The sequence below is a fragment of the Salvelinus namaycush genome, unplaced genomic scaffold (genome assembly GCF_016432855.1).
Source record: "Salvelinus namaycush isolate Seneca unplaced genomic scaffold, SaNama_1.0 Scaffold138, whole genome shotgun sequence".
NCBI classification, from domain to species: Eukaryota; Metazoa; Chordata; class Actinopteri; order Salmoniformes; family Salmonidae; genus Salvelinus; species Salvelinus namaycush.
In genome coordinates, this window is record NW_024058097.1 from 143203 (window position 1) to 170468 (window position 27266).

The 27266-nt window shown below is 43.7% G+C and overlaps 2 protein-coding genes, 3 non-coding genes and 2 pseudogenes across 13 annotated transcripts in view; all 7 read left to right on the forward strand.

The window, feature by feature from the left end:
- Window positions 1-27266, forward strand: part of LOC120036514 (piggyBac transposable element-derived protein 4-like) — a 140825-nt gene that overhangs the window by 53214 nt on the left and 60345 nt on the right. For 2 of the 9 annotated variants that reach the window (XR_005474521.1, XR_005474522.1), the window contains exons 1-7: window positions 24167-24577; window positions 24981-25008; window positions 25437-25477; window positions 26077-26168; window positions 26392-26439; window positions 26739-26788; window positions 27064-27113. The exons of 2 other annotated variants lie outside the window; for them this stretch is intronic. The gene's annotated coding sequence lies outside the window, so the exon portion shown is untranslated. Of the gene's footprint in view, window positions 1-24166; window positions 24578-24980; window positions 25009-25436; window positions 25478-26076; window positions 26169-26391; window positions 26440-26738; window positions 26789-27063; window positions 27114-27266 lie in introns of those variants that run through there. 5 more of the 9 variants (XR_005474519.1, XR_005474518.1, XR_005474516.1 and 2 more) reach the window with 5 other exon arrangements.
- On the forward strand, window positions 6075-12899 carry LOC120036516 (piggyBac transposable element-derived protein 4-like). Its single transcript, XM_038982964.1, has 6 exons — window positions 6075-6912; window positions 7267-10230; window positions 10965-11023; window positions 11729-11776; window positions 12163-12207; window positions 12788-12899. Exons 1-2 carry the CDS (start codon window positions 6731-6733, stop codon window positions 9065-9067), a joined length of 1983 nt encoding a protein of 660 aa, XP_038838892.1. The 5' UTR covers window positions 6075-6730; the 3' UTR covers window positions 9068-10230; window positions 10965-11023; window positions 11729-11776; window positions 12163-12207; window positions 12788-12899.
- LOC120036556 lies at window positions 9993-10064 on the forward strand. Its single transcript, XR_005474560.1, has one exon. It is a non-coding gene; the product is annotated as a small nucleolar RNA SNORD30 (small nucleolar RNA).
- On the forward strand, window positions 10402-10528 carry LOC120036542. Its single transcript, XR_005474546.1, has one exon. It is a non-coding gene; the product is annotated as a small nucleolar RNA SNORD22 (small nucleolar RNA).
- On the forward strand, window positions 11059-11133 carry LOC120036589 (annotated as a pseudogene).
- On the forward strand, window positions 12646-12719 carry LOC120036580 (annotated as a pseudogene).
- Window positions 26605-26668, forward strand: LOC120036536. The gene has a single exon (XR_005474540.1). It is a non-coding gene; the product is annotated as a small nucleolar RNA SNORD29 (small nucleolar RNA).

Genomic DNA, 27266 nt, shown 5'->3' on the forward strand with positions numbered 1-27266 from the left:
ACACACCAACACTAAACATGGTGGGGTGACTGAATTGAACAGTTACATACCAACTCTAACCATGGTGGGATGACTGAATTTAATATACAGATAGACACCAACACAAACCATGGTGAGGTGACTGAATTTAATATACAGTTATACACCAACACTAACCATGGTGGAGTGACTGAATTTAATATACAGTTATACACCAACACTAACCATGGTGGGGTGACTGAATTTCATATACAGTTACATACCAACACTAACCATGGTGGGGTGACTGAATTTAATATCCAGTTATACACCAACACTGACCATAGTGGGGTGACTGAATTTAATATACAGATACACACCAACACAAACCATGGTGAGGTGACTGAATTTAATATACAGTTATACACCAACACTAACCATGGTGGAGTGACTGAATTTAATATACAGTTATACACCAACACTAACCATGGTGGGGTGACTGAATTTCATATACAGTTACATACCAACACTAACCATGGTGGGGTGACTGAATTTAATATCCAGTTATACACCAACACTGACCATGGTGGGGTGACTGAATTTAATATACAATTACACACCAACACTAACCATGGTGGAGTGACTGAATTTAACATACAGTTATACACCAACACTGACCATGGTGGGGTGACTGAATTGAACAGTTACATACCAACACTAACCATGGTGGGGTGACTGAATTTAATAAAGTATTTGGTGTTTTATTAGGATCCCCATTAGCTGTTGCTAAAGCAGCAGCTACTCTTCCTGGGGTCCACATGAAACATTTAACATAATACAGAATGACATAATACAGAACATCAATAGACAAGAACAGCTCAAGAACAGAACTACATACATTTTTAAAAAGGCACGCATAGCCTACATTTCAATGCATACACACAAACTATCAAATCGGTTGATCTGGATAAACTCATTGTGAAGGTGGATTTTGTGGTATTTATAGCCACAGTGATTAATTGTACAGGACAAGTGTCCAAGAAGACTAAGAAGCTGGATGTCATTATATCTTCTGCAACTCTTTTGCACACCAGTATCACGACTTTACACACCATCATCTGCCCATCTATCACTCCAGTGTTAATCTGCAAATTTGTAATTACTTTGCTACTATGGCCTATTTATTGCCTTACCTCCTTATGCCATTTGCACACACTGTATATAGACTTTCTTTTTTTCCCTATTGTGTTATTGACTGTACGTTTGTTTATTCCATGTGTAACTCTGTGTTGTTGTCTGTGTCACACTGCTTGGCTTTATCTTGGCCAGGTCGCAGTTGTAAATGAGAACTTGTTCTCAACTGGCCTACCTGGTTAAATAAAGGTGAAATAGCTAAAAAATAATAATAAAAAAAGCCAGAGAAGATTTTGCCGAGCAGGACTACAAGGACTTTTGTCACCAGGAAATGTCCTGCCCTCACAGGAGGATTCTGAGGCTGTGTTGGACCTGATTAGAAGGAGGTTTTTACAGAAAAGCAGGTTGATTTTATTTAGTTAATTTCTTTTTTGGTAGTTTGTATGATATTTTATTAATTTTTACACAAATGTTTTCCTTTTTTGGGATCCTTATTATCCACCCGCACAGTAGGTGGCGGAATGCACATTTAATTGTTGCGAACGCCATTATACCATAGAAGAAGGAGGAAGAGGAGGAGGGACAGCGACATCTGGTCATTCAAGGATTTTCATTCCAGTGAGCGGGTTGTTGTGGTTTCTCCTCTGTGTGTAAACTTTATTTTACTCCTTTCACGATGCCGATGACTCGGTAGAGAATATGCATATCAGGTAAGCTGCATATTACTGAAATGTCTGCCATGCATGGTACAACGACTCACTCTGCTGCAGTAAAACGATACAAACGTTAGTTTGCCAACTGGCTAGTTTGGTGGTTTTTGTTATCACCTAGCTTACCACGTGTCATGTTGGTGTTAGCTAGTAGAATAGCTTTCCAGTTAGGAGTGACTGCACCATCACTCTCTTACCGAATCAGCCTCTGAAGAAGAAACTTACCAGATTCTGAGTAGCATTTGTCCCCTGATTCGACTGTCGTTGCTGCGCTAATGGCAACGTATTCTCAAGTGTACTACTGATTTAACATTGATCTGGTCAAAAGTAGTAATGTCAAACGGTATTGGAAATAAGGTTCCATTTCCGACGCTATCGGTATCGGGTTCTATATGCCTGCACGTTGTCTGTGCCCAATAATGTTGGTACCATGTTTTGTGCTGCTGCCATGTTGGTACCGTGCTCTGTTTTAGGTCTAACTTTATGTTATGGTGTGGCCGGTGTTGCCAACTAATTTCCAGGGTAAATTGCTAGAGGCAGGTTGATGTGACGCAGAATATAAAATAACGTTACTCATTGATTTGACATTTGTTCAGGTACAGACTCCCACTCTTTTCTGTATAATTTTGATTGAGACATGTTGATTGATGTTGTAAGTTCTGTTCAAGATCAAACATTCGTGACCAACTATATTCATTGGGTTTGTCTCGTCGAACCCGTACTAATGATGATTCTGCAGTCAGCCTACAATGATTTGTAATTTGCTGAAATTGCTGCTGCCTGTGCACGAGCTGAGCGCCTGCTGGTGACGTCACTCACAATGCACTTTTGCAGCCAGACACGTGTGTTGTGACTGAGTGTGTGACAGAGAAAATCGTTTGTGTCGTTTAGAAGGAAAATGTGCATTTTAGCGTTCGAGTCACTTTTCAAAAGTTGCTAAAAGTTCAAAATAAATGTTTAAATGTAGCTAAATTTGTTGCTAGTTGCTGATTGGAAAAAAAAGTTGCCAGGGTAGTCTGAAAAGTTGCTAAATCTAGCAACAAAATTGCTAAATTGGCATCACTGGGTGTGGCGTCTTTGTCGCGTTTTGTCCAATATACAAACAAAAAAATCCCAGCTCCCCTATCCCAGGAGACTTTTTGGTAAGCCATCATAGTAAATACGAGTTTGTTCCTAATTGACTTGCCTAGTTAAATAAAATTAACATTGCTCTGGTCAAAAGTTGTAACGTAAACTAACTCAATTTTGTACGTCGCGCTGGTCCGTACAACTGACCTTGTTTTAGCGCCCAAAACACGTGATACTTCCAGATCAACTGTAATATCAATACCATTTGTAAAGCACAATTTCTCCCCTTTCCAACAAAATCAATGACGAGGCCTTCATGATGCCCACCTCTGCATGATTCAAGAAGGCAATGAGCTCCGTCCGGTCTTTTTAAAAATGGCGGGTGGGGAAGCTAAACCTATTGCGTGACACGGACCCAAGCGTGGGCACCATGTGCATAAATGTATTATGTGCCCCCACACCAGACGTGATCACCACACCAGGTTAAAATATCAAAACAAACTGAACCAATTACATTAATTTGGGGACAGGTCGAAAAGCATTAAACATGAAGGGCAATTTAGCTAGCTTGCACTTGCTAGCTAATTTGTCCTGGGATATAAACATTGAGTTATTTTACCAGAAATGCACAAGGTCCTCTACTCCGGCAATTAATCCACACATAAAACGGTCAACCGACTCGTTTCTAGTCATCTCTCCTTCCATGCTTTTTCATCTTTGAACTTATATGGTGATTGGCATCTACACTTCCATAATATTACCATGACAACCGGCAACACAGCTCGTCTTTCAATCACCCACGTGGGTTTAACCAATGAGGAGATGGCACGTGTGTACCTGCTTCTATAAACCAATGAGGAGATGGGAGAGGCAGGACTTGCAGCGCGTCTGCGTCAGAAATAGGAATGACTTCTATTTGAGCCCTTTGAGCCCTTGGCAACGCAGACTCTCGTTGACGTGCGTGAGCAATGTCGGTGCAATAATTGAGTAACATGGATTCCAACATTTATTTTGCAACACTCGCGCATCTGAAGCGAGCGGTGTAGTCAGGGTATGATGGTGAGGAGAAATGTCATGTGGGGAAACTTATTTTTTCACTCGACCTGTCCAACTTATCACCTTATCGCCTTTAAAATGTAATTAAACCCTATAAAGAGTATATATAATGTGTCATTACATGCCTATTTGAAGGTTTGTCGAATTTGAATCAGGTTTTTAGGGCGGTGCCAAAGTGATCTTCAGAAGTGAGCAGCGGCTTTTGAGTCATGATAGCTTGCAGTGATGATGCAAAAAATGACTAGGTATCCACCCTTATCCTGTCCCTTTCTTGTTTTCAAACGGTGAGGGAAGTGCTACACCTGTTGGAGAGAGGCTGTAAGACAGAATTAGTTGCTTTATGCGTGCTGTACGTTACGCCATGACACGTCACGATGGAACATGTAGTGTCGGAGGGGTCTTTTTTTTCATCTTTTCTCCAATACTATAGAGCCATTACCATGTCAATCAACGCTTGAATAGAAACGTATTTCACACCCCAGATTTTGATGTCAACACAGTCAAATTAGTTTTCTTTGCAGCCTCTTTTGAATGTCGCGGTTACGCACATTTGTACAGAATGGGGTTAGCGTACGTTACACGGTATTGGAACTAAGGTTCCATTTGTGACGCTACCGGTATCGGGTTCTATATGCCTGCACGTTGTCTGTTCACAAATGGTACTCTGTAATTTCTGTAAACGCTGCGTGTAACACATCCGGTGTCAGGATAAATAAAATGCAAGGTCTGCTAACTTTCTTTAATTATGTTTAATTACCGCAAACAATGAATGGCAAATGCAATTTTCGTATATATGGGTTCGCTGTTTCACCGCGCAGGATGAACAGAGAACTGGCAAGAAGTACGTAAACAGCTGTTCTTATACCGTGATGACGTCGTTTCAACGCGTCTGTTAGCCTATCACAGTAGAGGCTGGGCCTGGTTTAGACTCTGCCCCCCTTTGCTGGCCCCATGGCGCGTTCCTTTGTCCACCTCTGGTTGCTGGGTAGATTAGCTCCGTCTTGGGTCTGTCGATTCTACACAAACAGTTCCTAATATGGTATTGTCCAGTATTCTAAACTCTTGGTTGGTCTAGAGAGCTGCACCCCTCCCCTCTCCAGACTGTCCACAGCTTTTATGGCCTGTGTTGGTCATTCCTTACACCTACACACACTATACAGAGGGGGTTGTGCGTGCATGTGTGTAACAAAACAATATTCCTCTTCAACCAATATGCTAACAGGCTATTATGCATAAACATAAATCCTAACATTTCCCTCCTGGTTGTGTCCCGCTTCTCAGCCCTTCACCTTAAAGGGATACTTAAGGATTTTGGCAGAGGCCTTAATCTACTTCCCAAATCAGTGGATACAATTTCTGTGTCCATTATGAGAGAAGATAAAGGTAGTTTCATAAGCGAATATTAACTAGCATTAGCGCAGCTGTGAAGTATATGGTTATCAGCTAGCATGCTAGAACATACCTGTAAGACTTCCAGTCATTGTGCTAGCTTTAGTGGGGAAGTGCACTTTGGGGTGGACGTTCAGGATGTGGTAAATGACTCGTAAGTGACTGTCTGTAAATGATGATCCTCAAAGACAAGGATATGTCAGATTATTATAATTATTTTGTGAAGCTACTGTTTGATCTGATGGGCTCTATTTAAGAACCTTCTATCCTCTCACAGAAGCCAAACTATAACTAACATTATTTTGTGATTCCTTCTATAGAATACCTGATTCCAGACCACGAGACTGATGCGCTTTGTGAAAATCCAGGTTTCTCAATCAGCACGCTAATAAAATGTTTGCCTTATATTCTCCAGGGTTTGAGTGCTGTGGTCAGTGGAATTGCAGCGTGGACTCCAACATACTGGTAAGTTGTGGTTCTGAAACTGTCCCAAATGGCGCCCTCTATAGTACACTACATTTGACCAGAGCTTTAAGAGCCCTAGTCAGAAGTAGTGCACTAGAAAGGGAGGTCTTTCCCAGAATAACAATCGTTCTCTGCAACCACATGATAAACCTTTTTAGAATCTCGTTTGTCTTAATTCCTGTTGATGTTAAATGACCTGACACCCTGCTGAGTAGTCTAGTTAAATGTCCTCTTTTTTTTTGTTTTACAGTTGACTGTCCTGAAACAAGATGGCTGTTCTGGGCTGCTTTTAAACCTGTCCTGAAACAAGATGGCTGTTCTGGGCTGCTTTTAAACCTGTCCTGAAACAAGATGGCTGTTCTGGGCTGCTTTTAAACCTCTACAGGATCAGTGTCCTGAAATCTGGACAGCTGCTGCTCAGTATGTGACTAGAAAGGCATTCTAAACAACTTTCCGGGACATCGACATGTCTTATATCATCAGAAAGCTTAAATGTTTGTTAATCTAACCGCAGTGTCTAATTTACAGTAGTTTATACAGCGGGACAAAATACCATGCTATTGTTTGGGGATAGTGCACAACATCAGAATACTTATCAATGCAACTTGTTTGATACATTCACCTCTGACATATTGGCTACACAACACGTCAATTAGCCTAATGAAGGTAAGCCACTGTTAGGCACCAATGAGACCAGCGGTGTTCACTTGATTGACAGAGTCTTGGTCCAAGGACCACCTATCATTTTGAAAGCGATCTAGCTAGATAGCCAATGAGCTGGGCTTTCCAGCAGCATGTGAACGCCTTTTGTACTACAAACAACCATCATGCTAGAGCTGTGGGCAACAGTGTTCATTCTCTGGTGAAAGCAAACAGGACTCACGTTGGTTAATGATACGCAGTGGTTCGTTCTCTTCTACAAACTTTTCTCAAAACTAAAAAACGAAAACATGGCTACTACTAGTGGAAAAGCTACATCGAAGTCCAAGTTTACAAATTTGGATGAGAACATTGCAGAAATGGACTGGGAGAGTGACACAGAACTCATGGATGAGGACTCCATGAGTGAGTACAGTTTTGATTCCAGTGAGGAAGAAATGTTTTTGGAAGGAGAAGATCCACTTTTAGATCAGTAAGTAAAATAGGTTTTTTGCTTCTCATGCTAATGCAGTTGGTTAAATGGTTGCATATTCATTTGAGATATTTCTATATAGCTATATAGACCTGAGGCATACAATGTATTAGCAAAGCCTATGTGTATTTTCTGTTGGCTATGACATGCTGTTGTTTTTGAGTGTCTTATTGCCTATTGGTCCACATATTTCATCATAGTGATTGTGTTCCCCAGACTCTCTATAATATAGATGAGTGTTGTGTATTTGATGTATTGATGCAGTGCTCACTACCTGCTATAATAAAAGTTAAATAAAATAAGTAATAGGAAACTTGAGTTCTAAACATTTAATTTATATTTTGTCCTCAATAGAGGTAGAGACTCTGATGACCTCTGGGAGCCATCTCCAAAGAAACCACATTCAAGTCCATCCCACACTCATTCAAACATAGGAACTGGCTCCTCCAGTCTGACCCCCGCTGCTGTCTCTGGCTCCACAGCCACCCGGCCATCTAGAGGTGTTATGAGTCCAGACCAGAAGCGGAGGAGGGCCAGTGTACCAGCGGCAACTACCACCGAGGGAGAGGACCGTTGGCGCACTGTGCTAGAGGATGATGTAGAGCCACTTCGACCAACATTTCGACCTAAAAGGCAGCCAGGACCTCAGCTGGACATGACTGGAAAGTACAGCCCCCTTAATCTTTTCCAGATGTTTTTCTCCTCGTCAGTTCTTGATTTGCTTGTGTCGAACACCAACAAGTATGGGGCTAAGAAGCAAGCAGGCAAGAAAGAGGCATGGAAGCCCATTTCCATCCAAGACCTGTACTGTTACATCTCACTGGTAATTTATATGGGGATTGTGAAGTTGAAAAACCTGACGGACTACTGGAGAAGCTCAAGACTCTACCAACTGCCTTTCCCCGCAACTATCATGTCTTGTAAGAGGTTTCTGACCGTCTCGCGGGCGCTTCATATTAGTGACCCACAAGCTGACGACAACAATGACAAGAAGAAGGGCACAGCAAGCTTTGATAGGCTCTGCAAAATCAAACCTCTCTACTCCAGCATTGTTGAGGCCTGCAAGACCCATTTTCAGCCTTCCCAGAACCTGTCCATCGATGAGAGGATGGTAGCCTCAAAGGCCAGAATTGGCATCAAGCAATATATGCCTAACAAGCCAACAAGATGGGGTTACAAGCTGTTTGTTTTGGCAGATTCTGCATGTGCCTACACTTGGAATTTCTTTGTGTATGAGGGGAAGACCATCTCAGCCACCGGTATGGGACTTGGTTATGATTCCGTTATGAAATTATTGGATTTTCCACTGCTGGGGACGGGCTACAAATTGTTTGTGGATAACTTTTACACAAGCCCTACCCTGTTTATAGACCTGAGGAAGCTGAATGTATGGTCTTGTGGAACCATTCGTCCCAACGGAGTGGGTTTTCCCACAACAAAAGTAAACGACATGCCTAAGAGGGCTGAAAGGGGTACCATACGATGGATTCGTAAAGATGACCTGCTCTTTGTGAAGTGGATGGATGCCAGAGAGGTGGTCATGTGCTCCAGTATCCACAAATCGTACAGTGGCGATCACATCCGCAGGCGTGCGAAGGACGCTAATGGGACATGGACAAAGAAAGATGTCCCCGTTCCAGCTGCTGTGAAGGATTACAATAAGAGCATGGGAGGTGTGGACCTGTCAGACGCGCTGATAGGCTACTACAATGTTCTCCACAAGACAATGAAATGGTACAAGACATTGTTTTATCACTTCATCGACATTGCTGTGGTGAATGCATTCATCCTCCAGAAGGAAAAGGCTAAGATCTGTGGACAGACCCCCATGAGACAGCTAGCCTTCAGAGAGCTGCTCATCCAGGAGCTTGCTGACTACGGCACAAAGTCCACTGCAGCACCTTCTGTCCTCTCTACCTCTGTCCCCTCTACCTCTGTCCGCTCTACTCCTGCCTCCAGTGATGTTCACCTGCCAAAATACATCACTGCAGACCTGAATGTGCCTCAGGGCCAAAAGGGCTCAGTAGGGAGGCGTCGTTGTACTCTGTGCCACAAGAAATCTCCCATCACCTGCACTACTTGTGCTGTTACCCTCTGCTTTACAACAGAGAGAGACTGCTATGGACCTTGGCATCAGCAGCTCAATCTGGTGTAGAGGTGTTACCCTCTGCTTTACAACAGAGAGAGACTGCTATGGGCCTTGGCATCAGCAGCTCAATCTGGTGTAGAGGTGTTACCCTCTGCTTTACAACAGAGAGAGACTGCTATGGGCCTTGGCATCAGCAGCTCAATCTGGTGTAGAGGACTGTGGGTGTTCTGAATACTCTAATTGTAAGTAGTGTTTTTTCTCCCTCAGTTTGTGGTGTTACACTTATGACATTAGATCAGTGTTGGCTGCTAACGTGGACGGTTATCTTAAATTGTTCACTTCTGTGTTTTGGGAGGCATTGGTTCAGCGTTCTCGTCGCGTCTCCTGTTAGTAACTTTTATGTCGGGATGCTAATGATCCATTACGTATGACATTCCTGGGAGTGTGTAAACTTTATTATTAAAGCATTTTAGTATGTTCTCTATAGGTATGTACTTTCAAATGGACCAATTTGTCCACTTGGGTACATTTGGGAAAACTCGTGAGGGACACCTGGGAAACTTCATACCAAATATTATGTAGCTCTCTCATTCTTGAGTGTAACTTTGCACACACATTGTTACCCTGTTGTTGACAACAACTGAATTATAGAAAACCAATATTTTTTTTATTTTTTACTATGGTGGTCTATTCTCCTGCATTATTCTCACCCCTCCACAGACTTATAAGTGGTTCCATTCAAATAGTATCAAGAATCAGCATATCCTTTCTTCAGGTCTAGCTATGCAGGTATGGATCCATCCAGTCTAAATGGATATTTTAACACCAGTCTTTAATTTGTCCTTAAAGGGGTAGTTCAACGTTCAATGTGAAGTTTGATTTCCTTTTTAAATATTATTTTATTGGTATGTACATAACATTTCCATACAACTTTTTTTACTTGTACAGTTTAGCTGAACGCAACATGTTTGAGCGATCCCGTCCTTCTGCTGAACATGATGAATATTCTCTTTGGAATCTCGTTCGTCTGAACTCCTGTTGAGAAAAGGAATAGCTGACTTCAGCAGAGGGCTACGTAACCTGTCATAAAGGCTACATATGTAATGTCTAACTACCTCCATGTGCCTGCCTGGTATCTGGTCCCCACCCAGACACCAGGCAGGTGAAGCTTTTGCCTTAGGTTTCCTCTGTATGTGGCTGAACAGGGAGTCGTGATGCCAACTAGACTGGTGAGGTTTGGTTAATGAGTACGTTCGGTAATTGTCACGGGAAATTAATCTCTAGTCCTTGTATCTTAACCAGAGCCTCTTCCTTAGTCGCAAGCTATAACCAGTCTAGTGTTAAAACTCACTGCAAACAAGAGTGAACTGTTGATGTTTGGTAGTCGTGGTGACTCTGACTCCTAGTGATGACACCCGCACGTGTCTTACGCCCTGCGTCGACGACAGAACCTGCAAAGGTGGACCCACTGGCATTGCCAGGGCAACAAGGGGACAGCTGGTTGGGGTTACCAACTGTCTGATGGGACCAGAGACTCACAAACAAAATATAATTTGGCTTTGCATTGTCGATCCAAAATGGCTGCCATTTGATTTAATATCAAGAAGTAGATGCAGAATCATTCATGAAATGCTAGTAGCAGCACAAGTGACTGGGGTGGATGGGCCACTCAGGATGTAGTCAGTTAATTTATATTTTCATGCAGTACCATCAATACAGTTTAAGCAGGATTGAGGTTAGAATACTGACTTCCAAATAACTCGTGTCCTGATGTAGTACAGGGCCCTTGTCAGCACTTTCCCATATTTAGTCTCTCGGGGTGGTAGTGCTGATCTAGGATCAGTTGTCTTTTAGATAGTCGTGTTACCTCCCCAGCTGATTGGTTACCCCTCTGATCTATCAGACAATAAAGCAGTCTTTAATGTAGTGCTGTTCAGCATGTTTATTTAGCCTCCTCCTTCAGGTCCTGATGGTGGTACCAGACTGGTCACTAGAAGATGCCTGTTACTGAACTACCACAAGGTGTGTATGATCGACTTTACTTCTGTCCTTTATAATGTAGAAGTGATGATTTCCTGTTACCGCCCCAGTCTGATGTTAAGCTGACTGATTGGTTAGTGAACTGATCTATACTCTAGAGCAGTGTTTCACAATCCTGTTTCTGGGGACCTAGATGTAAGGCTTCGTTTTAGACACAGCTCAATTCTGATCTTTCACTAATTAGTCTTGAGTATTTCGATCAGGATCAATCACACCAGATCTTTCTGCCTGTGTAAACGCAGCATTATTCACCTAATTCAATCAAGGGTTTGAGTGTAATCAGGTGTAGGGTGGTATTCAGGTTTTCACTGGCAGTGCTGTCCCAGTATATTAACACTTAAACACGTTGAGTTGTGAATTCTGTCCTGTAATTAGATCACCTGGTCAACAGTGAGGGTCTCACAATGCTCTGGTCTCATTCTTGTAAACAAACACCATGTGACTGGACCTACTGTAAAATACATAAGTAGCTATCAATATAAACTTCATAGAAATAATCTAAATGTTATTGGTGTACCCTGTTTTCCAAATACCCTGGTATACCACCTAAGCCTAGTTCTGGGGGGGGGAAACACTTGTTGACAGTTTTGGGTCCCCAGGATTAGAATACACTGCTATAGACTGATCTCATGTCTGACTACAAGGTCTTACAATGCCACTTCATGCTTTTCTACTTTCTCCCTCTAGGTTTCTGCCCCCCTGGTTGAGGTCCTAGTGTCTGCCGTGTTTGGAAAGGTGTGTGACTTTTGACAGCATTGTAACGCTCCACATTAAGCATTCTGGAATGTTGTAAATGATGAAAGCATTACTTAACACACCAGTCAGGTGGCAATCCTGTCCTGTGCTCTGGGCTGGATAAAGGTCTGGCCTCCCATCGGCCCTCCTGTGGGTTGGGCAGACACTGACAAGCCTGCTCCTGTTGATCTGGGGCAGGGGTAAGGTGGGCTGCCTGCCTGGAGGGAGGGTGACTGGGTGGGGGCTTGATCCCAGACCCTGGACTGCTGGCTGGATGGCTGCAATGACTGAACTAAAATCCTGATCTGGTTTCAGAATGCTCTGAATGTAGTCTAGTAAAATAAGATTGGAATTATTTGGGTTTTAAACCTGTTCTGTCTTTTTAGAGCTCGTTGGCTGCTGAAGTGTTGCTGTGCTGGTGGAGCGGGAAGGTGTGTAGTGGGAATGACTTACGGTTCCAGTATTATAGTACACTGAGTATAGAGGACATTAAAAACACCTTCCTAATATTGAGTTTGCCCTCAGAACAGCCTCAGTTGTCTGGTGACACAACTGTGGGTCGGCATTGGAGTCAAGTTAGCTGGATGTCCTTTGGGTGGTGGACCAGTGTTGATACACATAAGAAACTTGCTCTTGACAAACCCAGCAGTGTTTCATTTGAGCTAAACCGGTCCACCTGGCACCTACCATACCCCATCCAAAGGAACTTAAATCCTTTGTATTGCCATTCTCAACTTTTGGCCAAGACTGTATATGTATTATAATGGAAAAGGGGGGCAGATCAATATTAGGAAGATGTTGTTAATGTACTGTTGAATGTTTCTCTTGGATCATCACACTGACCCATGCAATTTGTTATAAACTACATACTCTGACGTGATGAGTCATCATTACCGCCCCAGTCTGATGTAACGCTGACTGATTGGTTACTCTCTGATCAAGTAATCTCAGACCTTGTGTATTAGTCCCTACAGTATCACCAGGGTTTAATTCTCACTATTTTCCCTCTAGCTCTCCTGTTTGGTCTGCAAGGAAGTGAGACATCTTGTTGGAACTGGGGAAAACCAGGCCAAGTCAATTCAACCCTGTGACTGTGTTTTGATGTATAAATAAATCTACAAATGAATGCTTGTCCTATTTTTCTTTCTCGGTGGTAGTAAATCAGACTTGGTGAATTTGGCCATTTTGAATGAACCATTTGTTCTGAATTCAATGTGACATTTCCTGTCATCTCATATCATTATGTCGTTATTCTAGGTGGTTTTAAACATGCACATGTAACGGGGATTGACATTGTTCACTGGCTATAGAAAGTTGACTGAATTATTTTAAGCCGTTGTGTTTTTGGGAAGAATTTATTGTGAGATGCATGTTTCATCATGGAGTGTACTTTAACGACACGGTGGGACAATTTTATAGCTAATATATGGAACAGACTTGGTTTACACTGATATCATGGACATTAATGTGCCAGTTTGTAGTCCCGAAAACCCCCCAAATTAGTTACCTCTGGTTCTTTCAACCATACCTACGGTGGTATCAATCGGGTTTTTTGACCATGTAGCGCCATTAACCCCATCTGTTGGCCGTGAAGCATAGGGGTAGAGAATTTGGGCTCACTACAAGGTATGAGCGTTTGTGCTTGAAGCTAGTTTCCCAGACACAGATTGAGCCTTACCCGGGACTGCATTTATATTAGAATTTTGGTGAATAACAGGAGAAAAAAGCCGTCCTGTACAGTTCATATTGCGTGCCGTTAAGTACTGGTCTGCGTCACACCAGTCATATGGCACCGATCATATTTTCCTGCAAGCATAAATTGGCTTTTAGGAGATTCTACATTTTCTGAGATCCGTTAACTTGACCATTATAGCAGGGGCTTTTAATTTCAGTACAAATGCTTCAATTGTGTGACCGTTAGCTGATCTCAGAAAAAGGTTTACGCCTGAATTTACCACAGATCTTGTTTTCAGTGTTGATGTCAAAACATTTTCCCAAGGATTTGTCCAACGAACCGTGGCGGAGTTTGTGCCCAGCAAGATGCCATTACTAACTGCTCTCTATAGCAGCTGGGTCTGGTCTACATAGTTAATTGAATACAACACATTTTCCAGCGAATGATAGTCCCGTTTCCCATCCGTCTCAAACCTCATTGTGCCATTTTTGTGTGATGTATTGTCTCCACCTTCTTGCCTTTTGTGCTGTCGTCTGTGGCCACTAATGTTTGTACCATGTTTTGTGCTGCTACCATGTATTGTTGCTACTATGATGTGTTGTGTTGCTGCCTTGCTATGTTCTCTTAGGTCTCTCTTTATGTACTGTATTTATTTTGAATCCCAGGCTCCGTCCCCGCAGGACGCCTTTCGCCTTTTGGTAGCCGTCATTGTAAATAAGAATTTGTTATTTTGCCTAGTTAAAGGTTAAATAAAAAAATCAGCGCACCCTTTTTCTACATCTATCCTCTTCTAGTTAGTAGGATACAATACCTGTATGTTTCTAGTGGTGAACTGGGATAGTGCAGCAGAACACCACTGGATAGAATACCTGTATGTCTCTAGTGGTGAACTGGGATAGTGCAGCAGAACACCACTGGATAGAATACCTGTATGTCTCTAGTGGTGAACTGGGATAGTGCAGCAGAACACGCCTGGATAGAATACCTGTATGTCTCTAGTGGTGAACTGGGATATGCAGCAGAACATCACTGGATAGAATACCTGTATGTCTCTAGTGGTGAACTGGGATAGTGCAGCAGAACACCACTGGATAGAATACCTGTATGTCTCTAGTGGTGAACTGGGATAGTGCAGCAGAACACCACTGGATAGAATACCTGTATGTTTCTAGTGGTGAACTGGGATAGTGCAGCAGAATGCAACTGTCCTATAATCTTTGCCATTAAGTGTTTTGGCAAAATTTGATCAGGAATTAAGACTATTAGTGTAAGTGACAATGTATATTAAAAATAAGATTATTGTTATAAAATGCCTTTTATCACTCAGATGGTTGGTATTTTCTGTGGCATTTTAAAGGTTTTAGTCTGACATTGGACATGATGCCAAATAACCTTTCACCTGACTGATGCATGCTTTCATTAAAGGAAAATTCCACCCAAAACGGTCTTTTGGTATTTGCAAAATGCATCATATGGGGATTTCTGTATTTTGAAAGTTACATATCGTGAGAACTTGATTATTGACAAGCAAAACATTTTGGGACGATGTTACAATGGACTAATGAAACAAATACCAAAATATGGTTTTTGGATGGAGTTTTCCTTCAACTGGTTTCTAGAACTCCCTGGAAAACTGTATTTTATGGTATTATTCTGTAGTGATGAAATTAAAACCTTTTCAAGACATGAAGTCAAACCGTTACACACCAACACTAACCATGGTGGGGTGACTGAATTTAACAGTTACACACCAACACTAACCATGGTGGGATTACTCAATTTAACACTTACACACCAACACTAACCATGGTGGGATTACTGAATTTAACAGTTACACACCAACACTAACCATGGTGGAGTGTTCTTCCAGCTGATCTTATCTGAGCTGGAGATTGCCCAGCATGCTCTGCTCCACTTCACCGGTGAGCGGAGCTACCACCTTTGATATTGATTAACTACAAATACTTCACAGCCTTTGTACCAATATCTGCTGCAGCCGAGAGGTTTTGGGGGCTCCAAGACTTCACAGCAGAAGCACTACAAGACTTTTGTCACCAGGAAATGTCCTGCCCTCACAGGAGGATTCTGAGGCTGTGTTGGACCTGATTAGAATGAGGTTTTTACAGAAAAGCAGGTTGATTTTGTTTAGTTCATTTCTTTTTTGGTAGTTTGTGTGATATTTTATTTATTTTTACCCATATGTTATTTTTGGGGATCCTTATCCACCCACACAGTAGGTGGCGGAATGCACATTTAATTGTTGTGAATGCCATTATACCATAGAAGAAGAGAGAGACAGACAGCGGTCTAGACACCCTCAGGCAGTGATGCCAACTTAGCAATTTTGTTGCTATATTTAGCAACTTTTTTTTCAAACAGCACCTAAAAACAAATGTAGCTAATTTTAAAAATGTATTTGGAACTTGTGGCAACTTTTGAAAAATGACTCAAACGCTAAAACGCACATATTTTCCCTCTAAATGACACAAAACCTATTTTCTCTGTCACAACACACGTGTCTGGCTGCAAAAGTGCATTGTGAGTGACGTCAGCAGCAGGCCAGCAGCAATTTCAGCAAATTGCAAATCATTGTTGGCTGACTGCAGCAGCAGTAGTATGTGTTCGACGAGATCTTGAACAGAACTTACAACATCAATCAACATGTCTCAATCAAAATTGTACAGCCAGAAGTACAGAAAAGAGTGCGAGTCTGTACCTGAATTTAAAGGGTGGCTGAAGCCAGTAATTGGGGATGATTGTTGGGCATACTGTGCGTACTGCAAATCAGATATGCTTGCAAAAATGTATGACATCAAAAAACATTGTGCTACAGCAAAACATATAAATAAATCAAAACCGTACAACCCCACAACGCAGTCTACATTACCACAGTTGGTTAAAAAAGTGGATAACTGCAAAAGCTACTATGGCAATGGCCACTGCAGAGCATTGTTCGCTGCTAGCATGCGACCATTTAGGTATTGTCAGGACCCGGTGAGAGAAACAGTCACTAATAGTTGGCAGAACCCAGAAGATGAGGCAGACTCAGCAGTACTAGAGATAATGATTTAATAAAAGGACAAGATCTTCAGGCAAAGAATATAAATCCACCACGTCCAAAATAAAGCCAAGAGGCACAAAATGGATATCCTCCAAAATACAAAGAAACTCCACAAAGTGGTAAAAACAGCAGGGAAAAACAAACCTCAAAAGACTACTCAAAAATACACAAGAACTAAACCAGAGAACGTCTGGAAAATCCAATAAGAGAAATATATGTTTCACAAAAAGGCTTGGGCTGGGGCTGGGTGCTAACATACAAACACTGAGCAAAGAACTGAGGAACACACAGGGTTTAAATACCAACAAGGGAACGACACACAGGTGCAAACAATAATAGAGCAAGGAAAAAACAAAAGGTTCAAAAAAGGTGCAATGGGGACATCTAGTGACAAAAAGCAGAACAGTCCTGGCCAAAACCTGACAGAATCCCCCTCCTAGGAACGGCTCCTGACGTTCCTACCAGCCTTCTCAGGGTGGAGGGCCCTGAACTGACGAATGAGGTCAGGGTCCAGTATGTCCTTGGCAGGAACCCAGGAGCGCTCCTCGGGACCGTAGCCTTCCCAGTCCACCAGATACTGCCAGGACCGCTGCACCCGGCGGGAATCCAGTATCCGGTGGACGGTATAAGCCGACTGGCCTCCGATGACACGGGGCGGAGGGGGAGGTCTGCCTGCCGGGATAAGGGGAGAAAAAACAGGTTTTAATAAAGAAATGTGAAATGTTGGATTGATCTTAAGGGATCTGGGTAAGTGCAGGCGAAAAGTAACGGGATTGACTCTCCTGGCAATCTTAAAGGGACCGATGAATCTCTGGGACAGCTTGCGAGACTCCACCCGTAGCGGTAAGTCTTTTGTTGAGAGCCATACTCTCTGGCCGGGGTACAGGGTAGGACCGGGACGGCGACGTCTGTTGGCTTGTCGCTGGTACTGCTGTGAGGAACGCAGAAGATTAAGACGGGCCTTCTTCCACGTAAGCCGACAGCGTCTGATGAACCTCAAGGCTGAAGGCACTCTGACTTCTGCCTCCTGGTCCGGGAACAATAGCGGAGCATAGCCAAACTGACACTCGTGCGGGGACATACCAGTGGAGGAGGAGCACAAGGTGTTGTGCGCGTACTCGGCCCAAACAATGAAGGATGACCATGTGGATGGGTTATTGGAGACCATACATCTGAGGGTGGGTTCCAGCTCTTGATTCATCCTCTCAGTTTGGCCGTTGGACTCCGGATGGTACCCTGAAGAAAGACTGGCCGTGGCCCCTATGAGTTGGCAGAAGGCCTTCCAAAACCTAGAGGCGAACTGTGGACCTCTGTCGGAAACCATATCTTGCGGAATGCCAAAGACTCGGAACACATGGTTAATCACCAACTCAGCCGTTTCCTTGGCAGAAGGTAATTTGGTCAAGGGAACAAACCTGGCCGCCTTAGAATCCCTGTCGATGATGACTAGGATAGTAGTATTACCATGGGACGGAGGAAGGCCAGTAATAAAGTCCAACGAGATATGGGACCAGGGTCCGTGGGGAATAGATAAAAGGTGAAGGAGTCCTTGAGGGCGGAGGTGAGAAGATTTGCCCTGGCAGCACACGGAACAGGCCTTGACGAAAGTGGCAACGTCTTCTTTTATGGTGGGCCACCAGAACTTACGCTGGATGAACTCCAAGGTGCGACCTACGCCCGGGTGACAGGTGAGGCGAGAGGAGTGCCCCCACAGAAGGACTTGGGACCTTGCTGCCTTGGGAACAAACAACCGATTGGCAGGACCTCCTCCAGGACCCGGTTCGATGGCTTGAGCTTGTTTCATGGTATCCTCCACTTGCCACGAGATCGGAGCCACGATCTTAGCGGCAGGAAGGACAGTCATGTCAGTATCTTCTCGAATGGCAGGAGAGTAGATTCGTGACAAGGCGTCCGTTTTGAGATTATTCGACCCGGGTCTATAGGTGAAGATAAACTGGAATCGGCTGAAGAAAAGAGACCATCGAGCTTGTCTGGAGTTCAACCGCTTCGCCTGCTGGATATACTCCAGATTTTTGTGGTCCGTAAGCACTTGAAATGGTTGAGAAGCCCCCTCGAGCCAGTGTCTCCATTCCTTCAATGCCATCTTAACCGCTAGGAGTTCACGATCCCCCACATCGTAATTCCTCTCGGCCGGGGTAAGCCGGTGAGAGAAGAAGGCGCAAGGATGAAGCCTCTTGTCTTCACCCCTCTGAGACAGGACAGCTCCAACACCAACCCTTTGATGCGTCTACCTCCACCACAAAAGGTTCATCCGCCGTCGGTAGTGTCAGGATGGGAGCAGAGAGGATGCGCTGCTTGAGTCCTTGGAAGGCCGTCTCAGCTTCTCTTCCCCACAGAAACCTTGTGTTGCCACCCTTGGTTACAGCTGAGAGAGGGGCTGCCACCGAGCTGAAGTTCTTGATGAACTTGCGGTAAAAGTTAGTGAAGCCCAGGAAACGCTGAACTTCCTTAACGGACTTGGGGGTGGGCCAATCCGCTACCGCCCCTACCTTCTTGGGGTCCATCTGGACTCGACCGGGTTCCACTACAAATCCCAGGAATTGTACTCGAGAGGAATGGAATTCACACTTTTCCGGCTTAACGTACAAATGGCTGTCTAGGAGGCGTTTGAGCACTTGTCTGACATGCTTAGTGTGTTCTTGAAGGGAGCTCGAAAAGATGAGGATGTCATCCAAGTAAACAAACACGAAGATGTTAAGCATATCCCTAAGCACATCGTTTATGAGCGCTTGGAACACAGCCGGGGCGTTGGTCAGGCCGAAGGGCATCACCAAGTATTCGTAGTGACCAGTAGGCGTGTTGAAAGCGGTCTTCCACTCGTCACCGGGTTTGATCCGCACAAGATGGTATGCGTTCCGTAGGTCAAGCTTAGTGAAGACCACTGCTTCCTGGAGCAGCTCAAAGGCTGTGGCCATAAGGGGTAGCGGGTAGCGGTTACGGACGGTTATGGCATTAAGTCCCCGGTAGTCGATGCAAGGACATAATCCACCGTCTTTTTTGGCCACAAAGAAAAACCCTGCTCCTGCCGGCGAGGTGGATGGACGCATGAGGCCTGCTGCCAGAGCGTCCTTGATGTAGGTATCCATAGCAGCTCGTTCGGGAGGAGATAGGGAAAAGATCCGACCCCTGGGGGGGCAGGTGCCCGGAAACAGGTCGATGGGGCAATCGTAAGGTCTATGGGGTGGTAGTTTGGTGGCCCTCTGTTTGCTAAATACCGGTTTGAGGTCATGGCAACACTCGGGAACTCGGGACAGGTCGATGGATTCTAGAGACTCGGGAGGGGAACTCGGGGAACTTGGGAAGATACAAGTGGCTTGGCACGTAGGACCCCACTGCTTGATAGTGCCCACAGACCAGTCGATGTGAGGGTTATGGCTGTGAAGCCAGGGGTATCCAAGGACGAGAGGGAACTCGGAACACGAGGTCAGATGAAAGTTCATCACTTCCTGGTGTTGGGAAACTGAAAGTCGCAAGGGGGTAGTGACACGAGTGTCAAGTCCAGATCCCAAAGGGCTTCCATCCAACGTAGTAACCCTTATGGGGTCACTTAGAGGTTCAGAGGGAACGCCATTCTCCTTCGCCCAGACACCATCCATGAAGTTACCTGCGGCTCCAGAGTCTACCAAGGCTTAAAGGGAAGCTCGTGGTTGTCCCAGGAAAGGGTAACTGGAATGAGCAGGCGGGAGTTGGATGGATGGGAGGAGGTTATGTTTCCCGTTACAGTCCTCCCAGGCCTGCACGGGAGAGTGCGTTTTCCCTGGAGCCCGGGACACGTGGAGAGGAAATGGCCCGGTTTGCCGCAATATAGACAGCATCGCTCCCTCATCCGGCGGTCTCTCTCAGCCTGGGAGATGCGTCCAACCTGCATGGGTTCCGGTGGAGTCAGCGAGGATAAAGGTGGAGACTCGGAGCTGGGACCGATAGGAGCTAGGGTGAGAGATCTACGGTTGAGCTCTCTCTCTCTCAGACGCTGGTATATGCGTGAAGCCAACTTGATCAGGGACTCGAGGTTGTCCGGTGGTTCCCGAGTGGCCAATTCATCTTGGATGGTGTCGGAAAGACCCTTCAAAAAGCACACTGTGAGCGCCTCGTCGTTCCAGCCACTCGCTGCTGCCACCGTGCGGAACTGGATGGCATAGTCCGTCACGCTGCGCCGACCTTGGCGGAGAGTTAGAAGCTGTTTGGCTGAGTCAGGACCGCTGGTGGGATCTTGAAACACTCGCTTGAATTCTTCAGCAAAGGTAGAGTAGCTGGCACAGCAGGGACTTTGGGCATCCCACACAGCAGTAGCCCAGGCTAGGGCTTTTTCCGACAGCAGGGTGATGATATATGCTATCTTGGACCGGTCGGTGGGAAACGACGAGGGTTGCAGCTCGAAGGAGAGAGAACATTGTGTGAAAAACCCCTTACAAACACTCGGATCACCTGAGAACCGTTGGGGAGGCGGCAGACGAGGTTCAGCCAGGAGGTTAACTGCCACGGGCACTTGAATCTGATGAACTGGAGCAGAAGCGGTTGCAGGGGAAAGTTGATCAGAAATCTGCTTTATGGAAGTCATCATCTCCGACAGAAGTTGAGAATGTCCAGCCAGTAAGGCCTCTTGCTGAACCAGAGCAGCTTCGTGACGTTGGACAGTCCCCTCGTGGTGGGACAGCATGGGAAAAAAGTCCTGGGTACTGGCTGCCTCTGGGTTCATTATAATGGCTCAGTGTTTCTGTCAGGACCCGGTGAGAGAAACAGTCACTAATAGTTGGCAGAACCCAGAAGATGAGGCAGACTCAGCAGTACTAGAGATAATGATTTAATAAAAGGACAAGATCTTCAGGCAAAGAATATAAATCCACCACGTCCAAAATAAAGCCAAAAGGCACAAAATGGATATCCTCCAAAATACAAAGAAACTCCACAAAGTGGTAAAAACAGCAGGGAAAAACAAACCTCAAAAGACTACTCAAAAATACACAAGAACTAAACCAGAGAACGTCTGGAAAATCCAATAAGAGAAATATATGTTTCACAAAAAGGCTTGGGCTGGGGCTGGGTGCTAACATACAAACACTAAGCAAAGAACTGAGGAACACACAGGGTTTAAATACCAACAAGGGAACGACACACAGGTGCAAACAATAATAGAGCAAGGAAAAAACAAAAGGTTCAAAAAAGGTGCAATGGGGACATCTAGTGACAAAAACCAGAACAGTCCTGGCCAAAACCTGACAGGTATGGCTTGCAAAGTTGCCTTTTCAGATTCTGTGGCAGCAACAAACTTCCAAATGCACCGCACCAAGTGCACAGAAATGATTAGGGGAATACTGGCTCCTTATTTTCTCAAAAGGGTAACATCAGATGTGGGGGATGAGAAGTTCAGTCTCCTTTTGGATGAGTCCACTGATGTCAGTGTCTCGAAATACCTGGGTGTGGTGATTCGGTATTTCAGTGCTAAAAAAGAACCGTTGTGTCCACATTTCTCAGGCTAGTTGTCTGGGAGGGTGGCGATGGCAGATCAATAGCAAAGGCGGTAGTTGAGTTTCTTGAGAAGGGCAACCTTAAAAAAGAGAATCTTCACAGTATTGGCACTAATAATGCGTCTGTGATGACTGGGGTGCACAACGGGGTGCACATGATTTTAAAGGTAGAATGTGCATTGCCCAATTTGGTACTCATCCATGATGTGTGCCATTCTTTACAATTGGCGGTCTGTGCAGCATCCAAAGAAACCATCCCTAGGAGTGTTGAGTACTTAATCAGGGAAACCTACAACTGGTTTTCGATTTCCCCAAAACGGTGCGAGGCGTACAAAGCAGTGTATGCCACCATTAATTGTGGCCAGAAACCCCTGCAGGTCACCAAAGTGTGTGCCACACGTTGGCTATCGATTGAGTCTGCGGTAACTCGTATATTGAGCCAGTGGGAAGAACTGAAACTCCACTTTGAGTTGACCAAGGCCAGTGAGCGTTGCTACATGGTGGATGTGCTCCACGCCATGTACATGGACCAACTAGACCAACTATGTCTACCTGAAATTTTTGAAATCAATCCAGTTGCAGTGAAGTCATTTGAGGGAGAGCAAACAGATCCTGTCAAGCTTTTGGACAATCTGGTACACCTCAACATCAATTTGCAGCAGAGTAGTCAACCCTATGGCAAAAATGGATGTCCTGAATGATGCCATTGATGGACATCTCAGTCCATCACCATGTACCAACTCAGTCTTGCGCCAGAGGACAAAAAGGTCATTCGGAGACAGTGCATCAACTACATTGTTGCTTTAAGCAAGGAGCTGCAAGCAAGGCTCCCAGACAACCTTGAAGCCTTGCGAAACAACATGGCCTTGTTCAGTGTTAAGGAAACGCTAAAGCACAATAAACGCACCACTGAAATTATTAAAGTAGCTGAGCTACTGGGGTACCAGCCCCAAACAATTGATCAAATTGTTTCCCAATGGAGAAACATCCATCTGTTTAGGTGGGACTCAACTGAAAATACAGTCGAGTTTTGGAGTGAAGTCAATAACTACACGGACTCTTCCGGGTCAAATCCATTTGAAGAACTGTGCAAAGCTGCACTCGCTGCCCTCTCCTTGCTACACTCAAATGCGGAGGTTGAACGGCTGTTCAGCCAAATGAGTGTGGTCAAGTCAAAGTTAAGAAATAGAATGTCACTGCACACTCTCAACTCCATACTCCTGGTGCGGTATGGACTGAAGCTGGCTGGTGAAACCTGTTACCAGCATAAACTACCAAGTGAAGTTCTGCAGCAGTTTGGCACCACAGCAGCATACAGCTTTAAGGCCACTCCATCCTCTACTGCTGGTTCCAGCTCCGTGACAATGCATTTGGACAGTGAAGAGGATTTCCTTGCCAATCTATGATCCATCATATTTACAGTACGTATGCAAGGAGTGGGCTTTCTGGAACTGGCGGAGACACACAGCTGATGGTGGCAGTGTGTACTGCAGTGGGTGCGAAAACAGTGGCAATATCTGAAGGAAACCATCGAGCAGCTAGCTAGCCAGCCAAGCAGCACAACAACCTGGGGAGAGCTGGAGAGAGATGCCTAGCACATACATCATTATTTGAGTTAAGTTGCTTATTCAATAAGATAGCATATATACCTTGTTATTTGCCTGTACCTATAATTGTTGATCAGTTAGGTAGCATGTTAACTAACTACCAATACACTGCTTAAAACTATGATTGTTCAGAATGTGTAGGTTTACTAGTTATAAATAAAATGTCATTGTTCAATAATGTGTAATCGTTCAATAATTCAATGTGTTGTGTTTAAAAATAAAAATGTGATAATATAAAATGTGTTGTGTTTATATTACTTTTACAAATAAAAGTATATGATAATAAACAAACAAATCTAAACTAACAAATGTCAAATCATATTTTTCGCCGAGATTATTTTTATATGTTATTTTTTTCATGTGATATTTATATATATTTTTTCACTTTTTTTATTTTTATTAACAGTAACATGCAAAACATAAACATAACAGCCAGAGGGATTCCACAAAGAAATGATAAAAAAATAAAAAATAAAATAAAACTCATCCACATTATATCAATTCAAATACAGGCATATAAGCGAATAAAAAAAATTGACATTTTGTTTTGTATACGTTTCAAAGACTCTAAATAGTTTTCCAAATCAGATAAAAAAATTAAGAAAAGGGCCATTTTCTTCATACATTTTGATTTGTGTATGAAAAATGTTCCAAATAAAATAAAGAGATTTATGACATATTCACATTCAATTGTGGAATCAGTGTAGAAAAATAATATGTCAAACTTAGATTTCAATGGTTGTATGCAAAATGAGGACAAGATATAGTTTTACATCAGTCCAGAACACTTCACTATATAACAATGACAGAATAAGTGTTCAATTAGAGTCTACGTAATTACGTTACGCAGTTTTACGTTATTATGTATTGACGGCATCACGCAATGACATCACAACGTCTATTAGCAACAAATCAACTTCCTCTGGAGATTAGTTGGCAACACTGAGCGGAATGCGGCGAAAGCACCTACCGGTAACTTAGCATTCAATCTAAAGCCATCCTTTTGTTTCAACTCCTCCACTGATCTTTAGAATTTACCCTAGACAAATTATGGACTTCTAGTATCAAACATGTTTTGTTCTGATTTGTTTATTTCATGTTCAGGCCGATATCTGGCTGTTAGCATTGCAACGTCTTTCGATGATGAGAATTTACACAGACCTGTTCTGAATACCTGATTGTACTTTAGTATTTCTGATGAGAGACTTGCAAATGTATTAGAATAAAAAATAAAAAACGTGTTTCGAAATGCTGCGTTCGCATCGTGTCCGCATCTAGCTAGGTCACATGAGAACCTACGTTATTTAATGGTTGGCTAGCTACTGGGGTTGTAACTACAATTAGTGTTGACTTTATATTATTTTCTCCTTTCAAGATGCCGACGACTCGAATGTGCTGCTCTGGTAAGCAACATATTACTTAAATGCCTGCTTACGTTGTGGTTTTACTTAGCAACTAGCTAACCACGTGCCATGTTAGCTAGTATGCTAGCTTGCCATTTAGGTGTGACCGGACCATCAGTCGTTATAAACCCAACGTTAGGTCTCTGCTACGGTGATGATAAAATGAACTCTCTCTTACCGAATCAGTCTTTGAAGAAGAAACTTCTTTACCAGATTCTGAGTAGCAGTTGGCCCCTGACTCGACTGTCGTTGCTGCGCTAATGACACCCTATTCTCAATAGTGTACTACGAATAACGTTGATCTGGTCAGAAGTAGTTCACTGTATTGGAAATACGTTTCCATTAGCGACGATATCAATGTTGGGTTCTATATGCCTGCGTGTTGCCTGTTCATGAAGGGACCTCCCTATCTTCCCCCTGATCAACAGAAATGCAGGACAGATGCCAGGGAAGTCCAGAAGACTGACACGTGAGTGCATTGACTTACCACCAGGATCATTAGATGTGTTCAGCTTGTCAGCCCTTCGCCTTTAAGAGATTCGCCAGGGCCCTTTATCTAATTCCCAAATATATGGATACAATTTCAGTGTAAAGGTAGATTTGTAAGTGAATATTAACTAGCATTAGCGCAGCTATTAAGAATATGGTTATCAGCTGGCATGCTAGAACATACCTGCAGACTTCCAGTCATTATGCTAGCATTAGCTTGCTAAACTACATTTAATTTACTTCAGTTTGACTCTGACATAACATATGTATCCATGACTTTATCTGGCTGGGGAAGCAGATAAAGGGTCCTGTGCCCTAAATCCATAAGTATCTTTGTGTGCACCTGGAAAACTGTCATGGATTTTCAACTAAATAGGGAAATGCACTTTGGGGTGGACTTTCAGGTGGTAACTGACTCACACGTGACTGGCTGTAAATGATGATCCTCAATGACAAGCATATATCTGATTTTTGGTGATGCTAACTTTGATCTGATGGCCTCCTTGTCCTGTGTTCCAAAGCCTCTTGTAGTAATATACAGACTAGTAAGTCACTAACATGGATGTATTCTTTGCTCAGGTCTGCATTACTTGTGACACGACTTCCTGACTTCAAGGCATCTGAACAGATTCTCCACTTGGAGTTCCATTCTGGAATAGGAATGTGTACTGGTGAGTTCCATTTGATTTTATTCACTGGTGTTCAGGACAGTTCTAATGGCACCATTTTTATATGGTCACTACCTCCGGGCTTTATATGATGATCCATTGACAAGCATATGTCTGATTATTTTGTGAAGCTACTGTTTGTTCTGATGGGCTCTATTTAAGAACTTTCTATCTTCTCATAGAAGCCAGGCAAAAACTAACATTTATTTTGTGATTCCTTCTATAGAATACCTGATTCCAGACCACGAGACTGATGCGCTTTGTGAAAATCCAGGTTAGTGAAATGTTAAGACACTAGTACCCCACTTCCCTTTATAGTGCACGACCGTAGACCAGGACCCATGCACTATAAAGGAAATAGGGTGTGACTTTTTGGATGCAGGCATGGTCCCCTTTTGGCCGGCCAACTGTACAAGATGGCTACCGGGACGTGCTACAGTCCCAATGATGATGAACTTAGCTCACTTTGAACCGATGTGAAACGACATGAACTACTGAGTGACTGTATATAATGCATCAGTCATCGATTCTTCAATCATCACACTAATAAAATGTTTACCTTTCATTCTTCAGGGTTTGAGTGCTGTGGTCAGTGGAATTGCAGCGTGGACTCCAACATACTGGTAGGTTGTGGTTCTGGTACTGTCCCAAATGGCGCCCTCTATAGTACACTACTTTTGACCAGAGCTTTAAGGGCCCTAGTCAGAAGTAGTGCACTAGAAAGGGAGGTCTTTCCCAGAATAACAATCGTTCTCTGCAACCACATGATAAACCTTTTGGAATCTCGTTTGTCTGACTTCCTGTTGATGATAAATGACCTGACACCCTGCAGAGTAAAGAACCCTCGCTTGACTGTCTTGTTGCAGCCTAGTTTCACGTCCTCCATTTTGTCTTACAGTTGACTGTCCTGAAACAAGATGGCTGTTCTGGGCTGCTCTAGCTATGCAGGTAAGGATCCATCCAGTCTAAATGTATATTTTAACACCAGTGTCTTGTCCTGGAAGTGGTAGTTAAAACATTCATTAAGTTTATTGTATAGATATCTACACAGTGTTGCCAACTTTTACTTGTACAGTTTAGCTGAACGCAACATGTTTGAGG

Coding starts and splice junctions, on each gene's coding strand:
- LOC120036516 (XM_038982964.1), top strand. CDS start 6,731: ATGGCTACTACTAGTGGAAAAGCTACATCGAAGTCCAAGTTTACAAAT. Junction 6,913..7,266: donor GAAGATCCACTTTTAGATCA/GTAAGTAAAATA, acceptor TGTCCTCAATAG/AGGTAGAGACTCTGATGACC.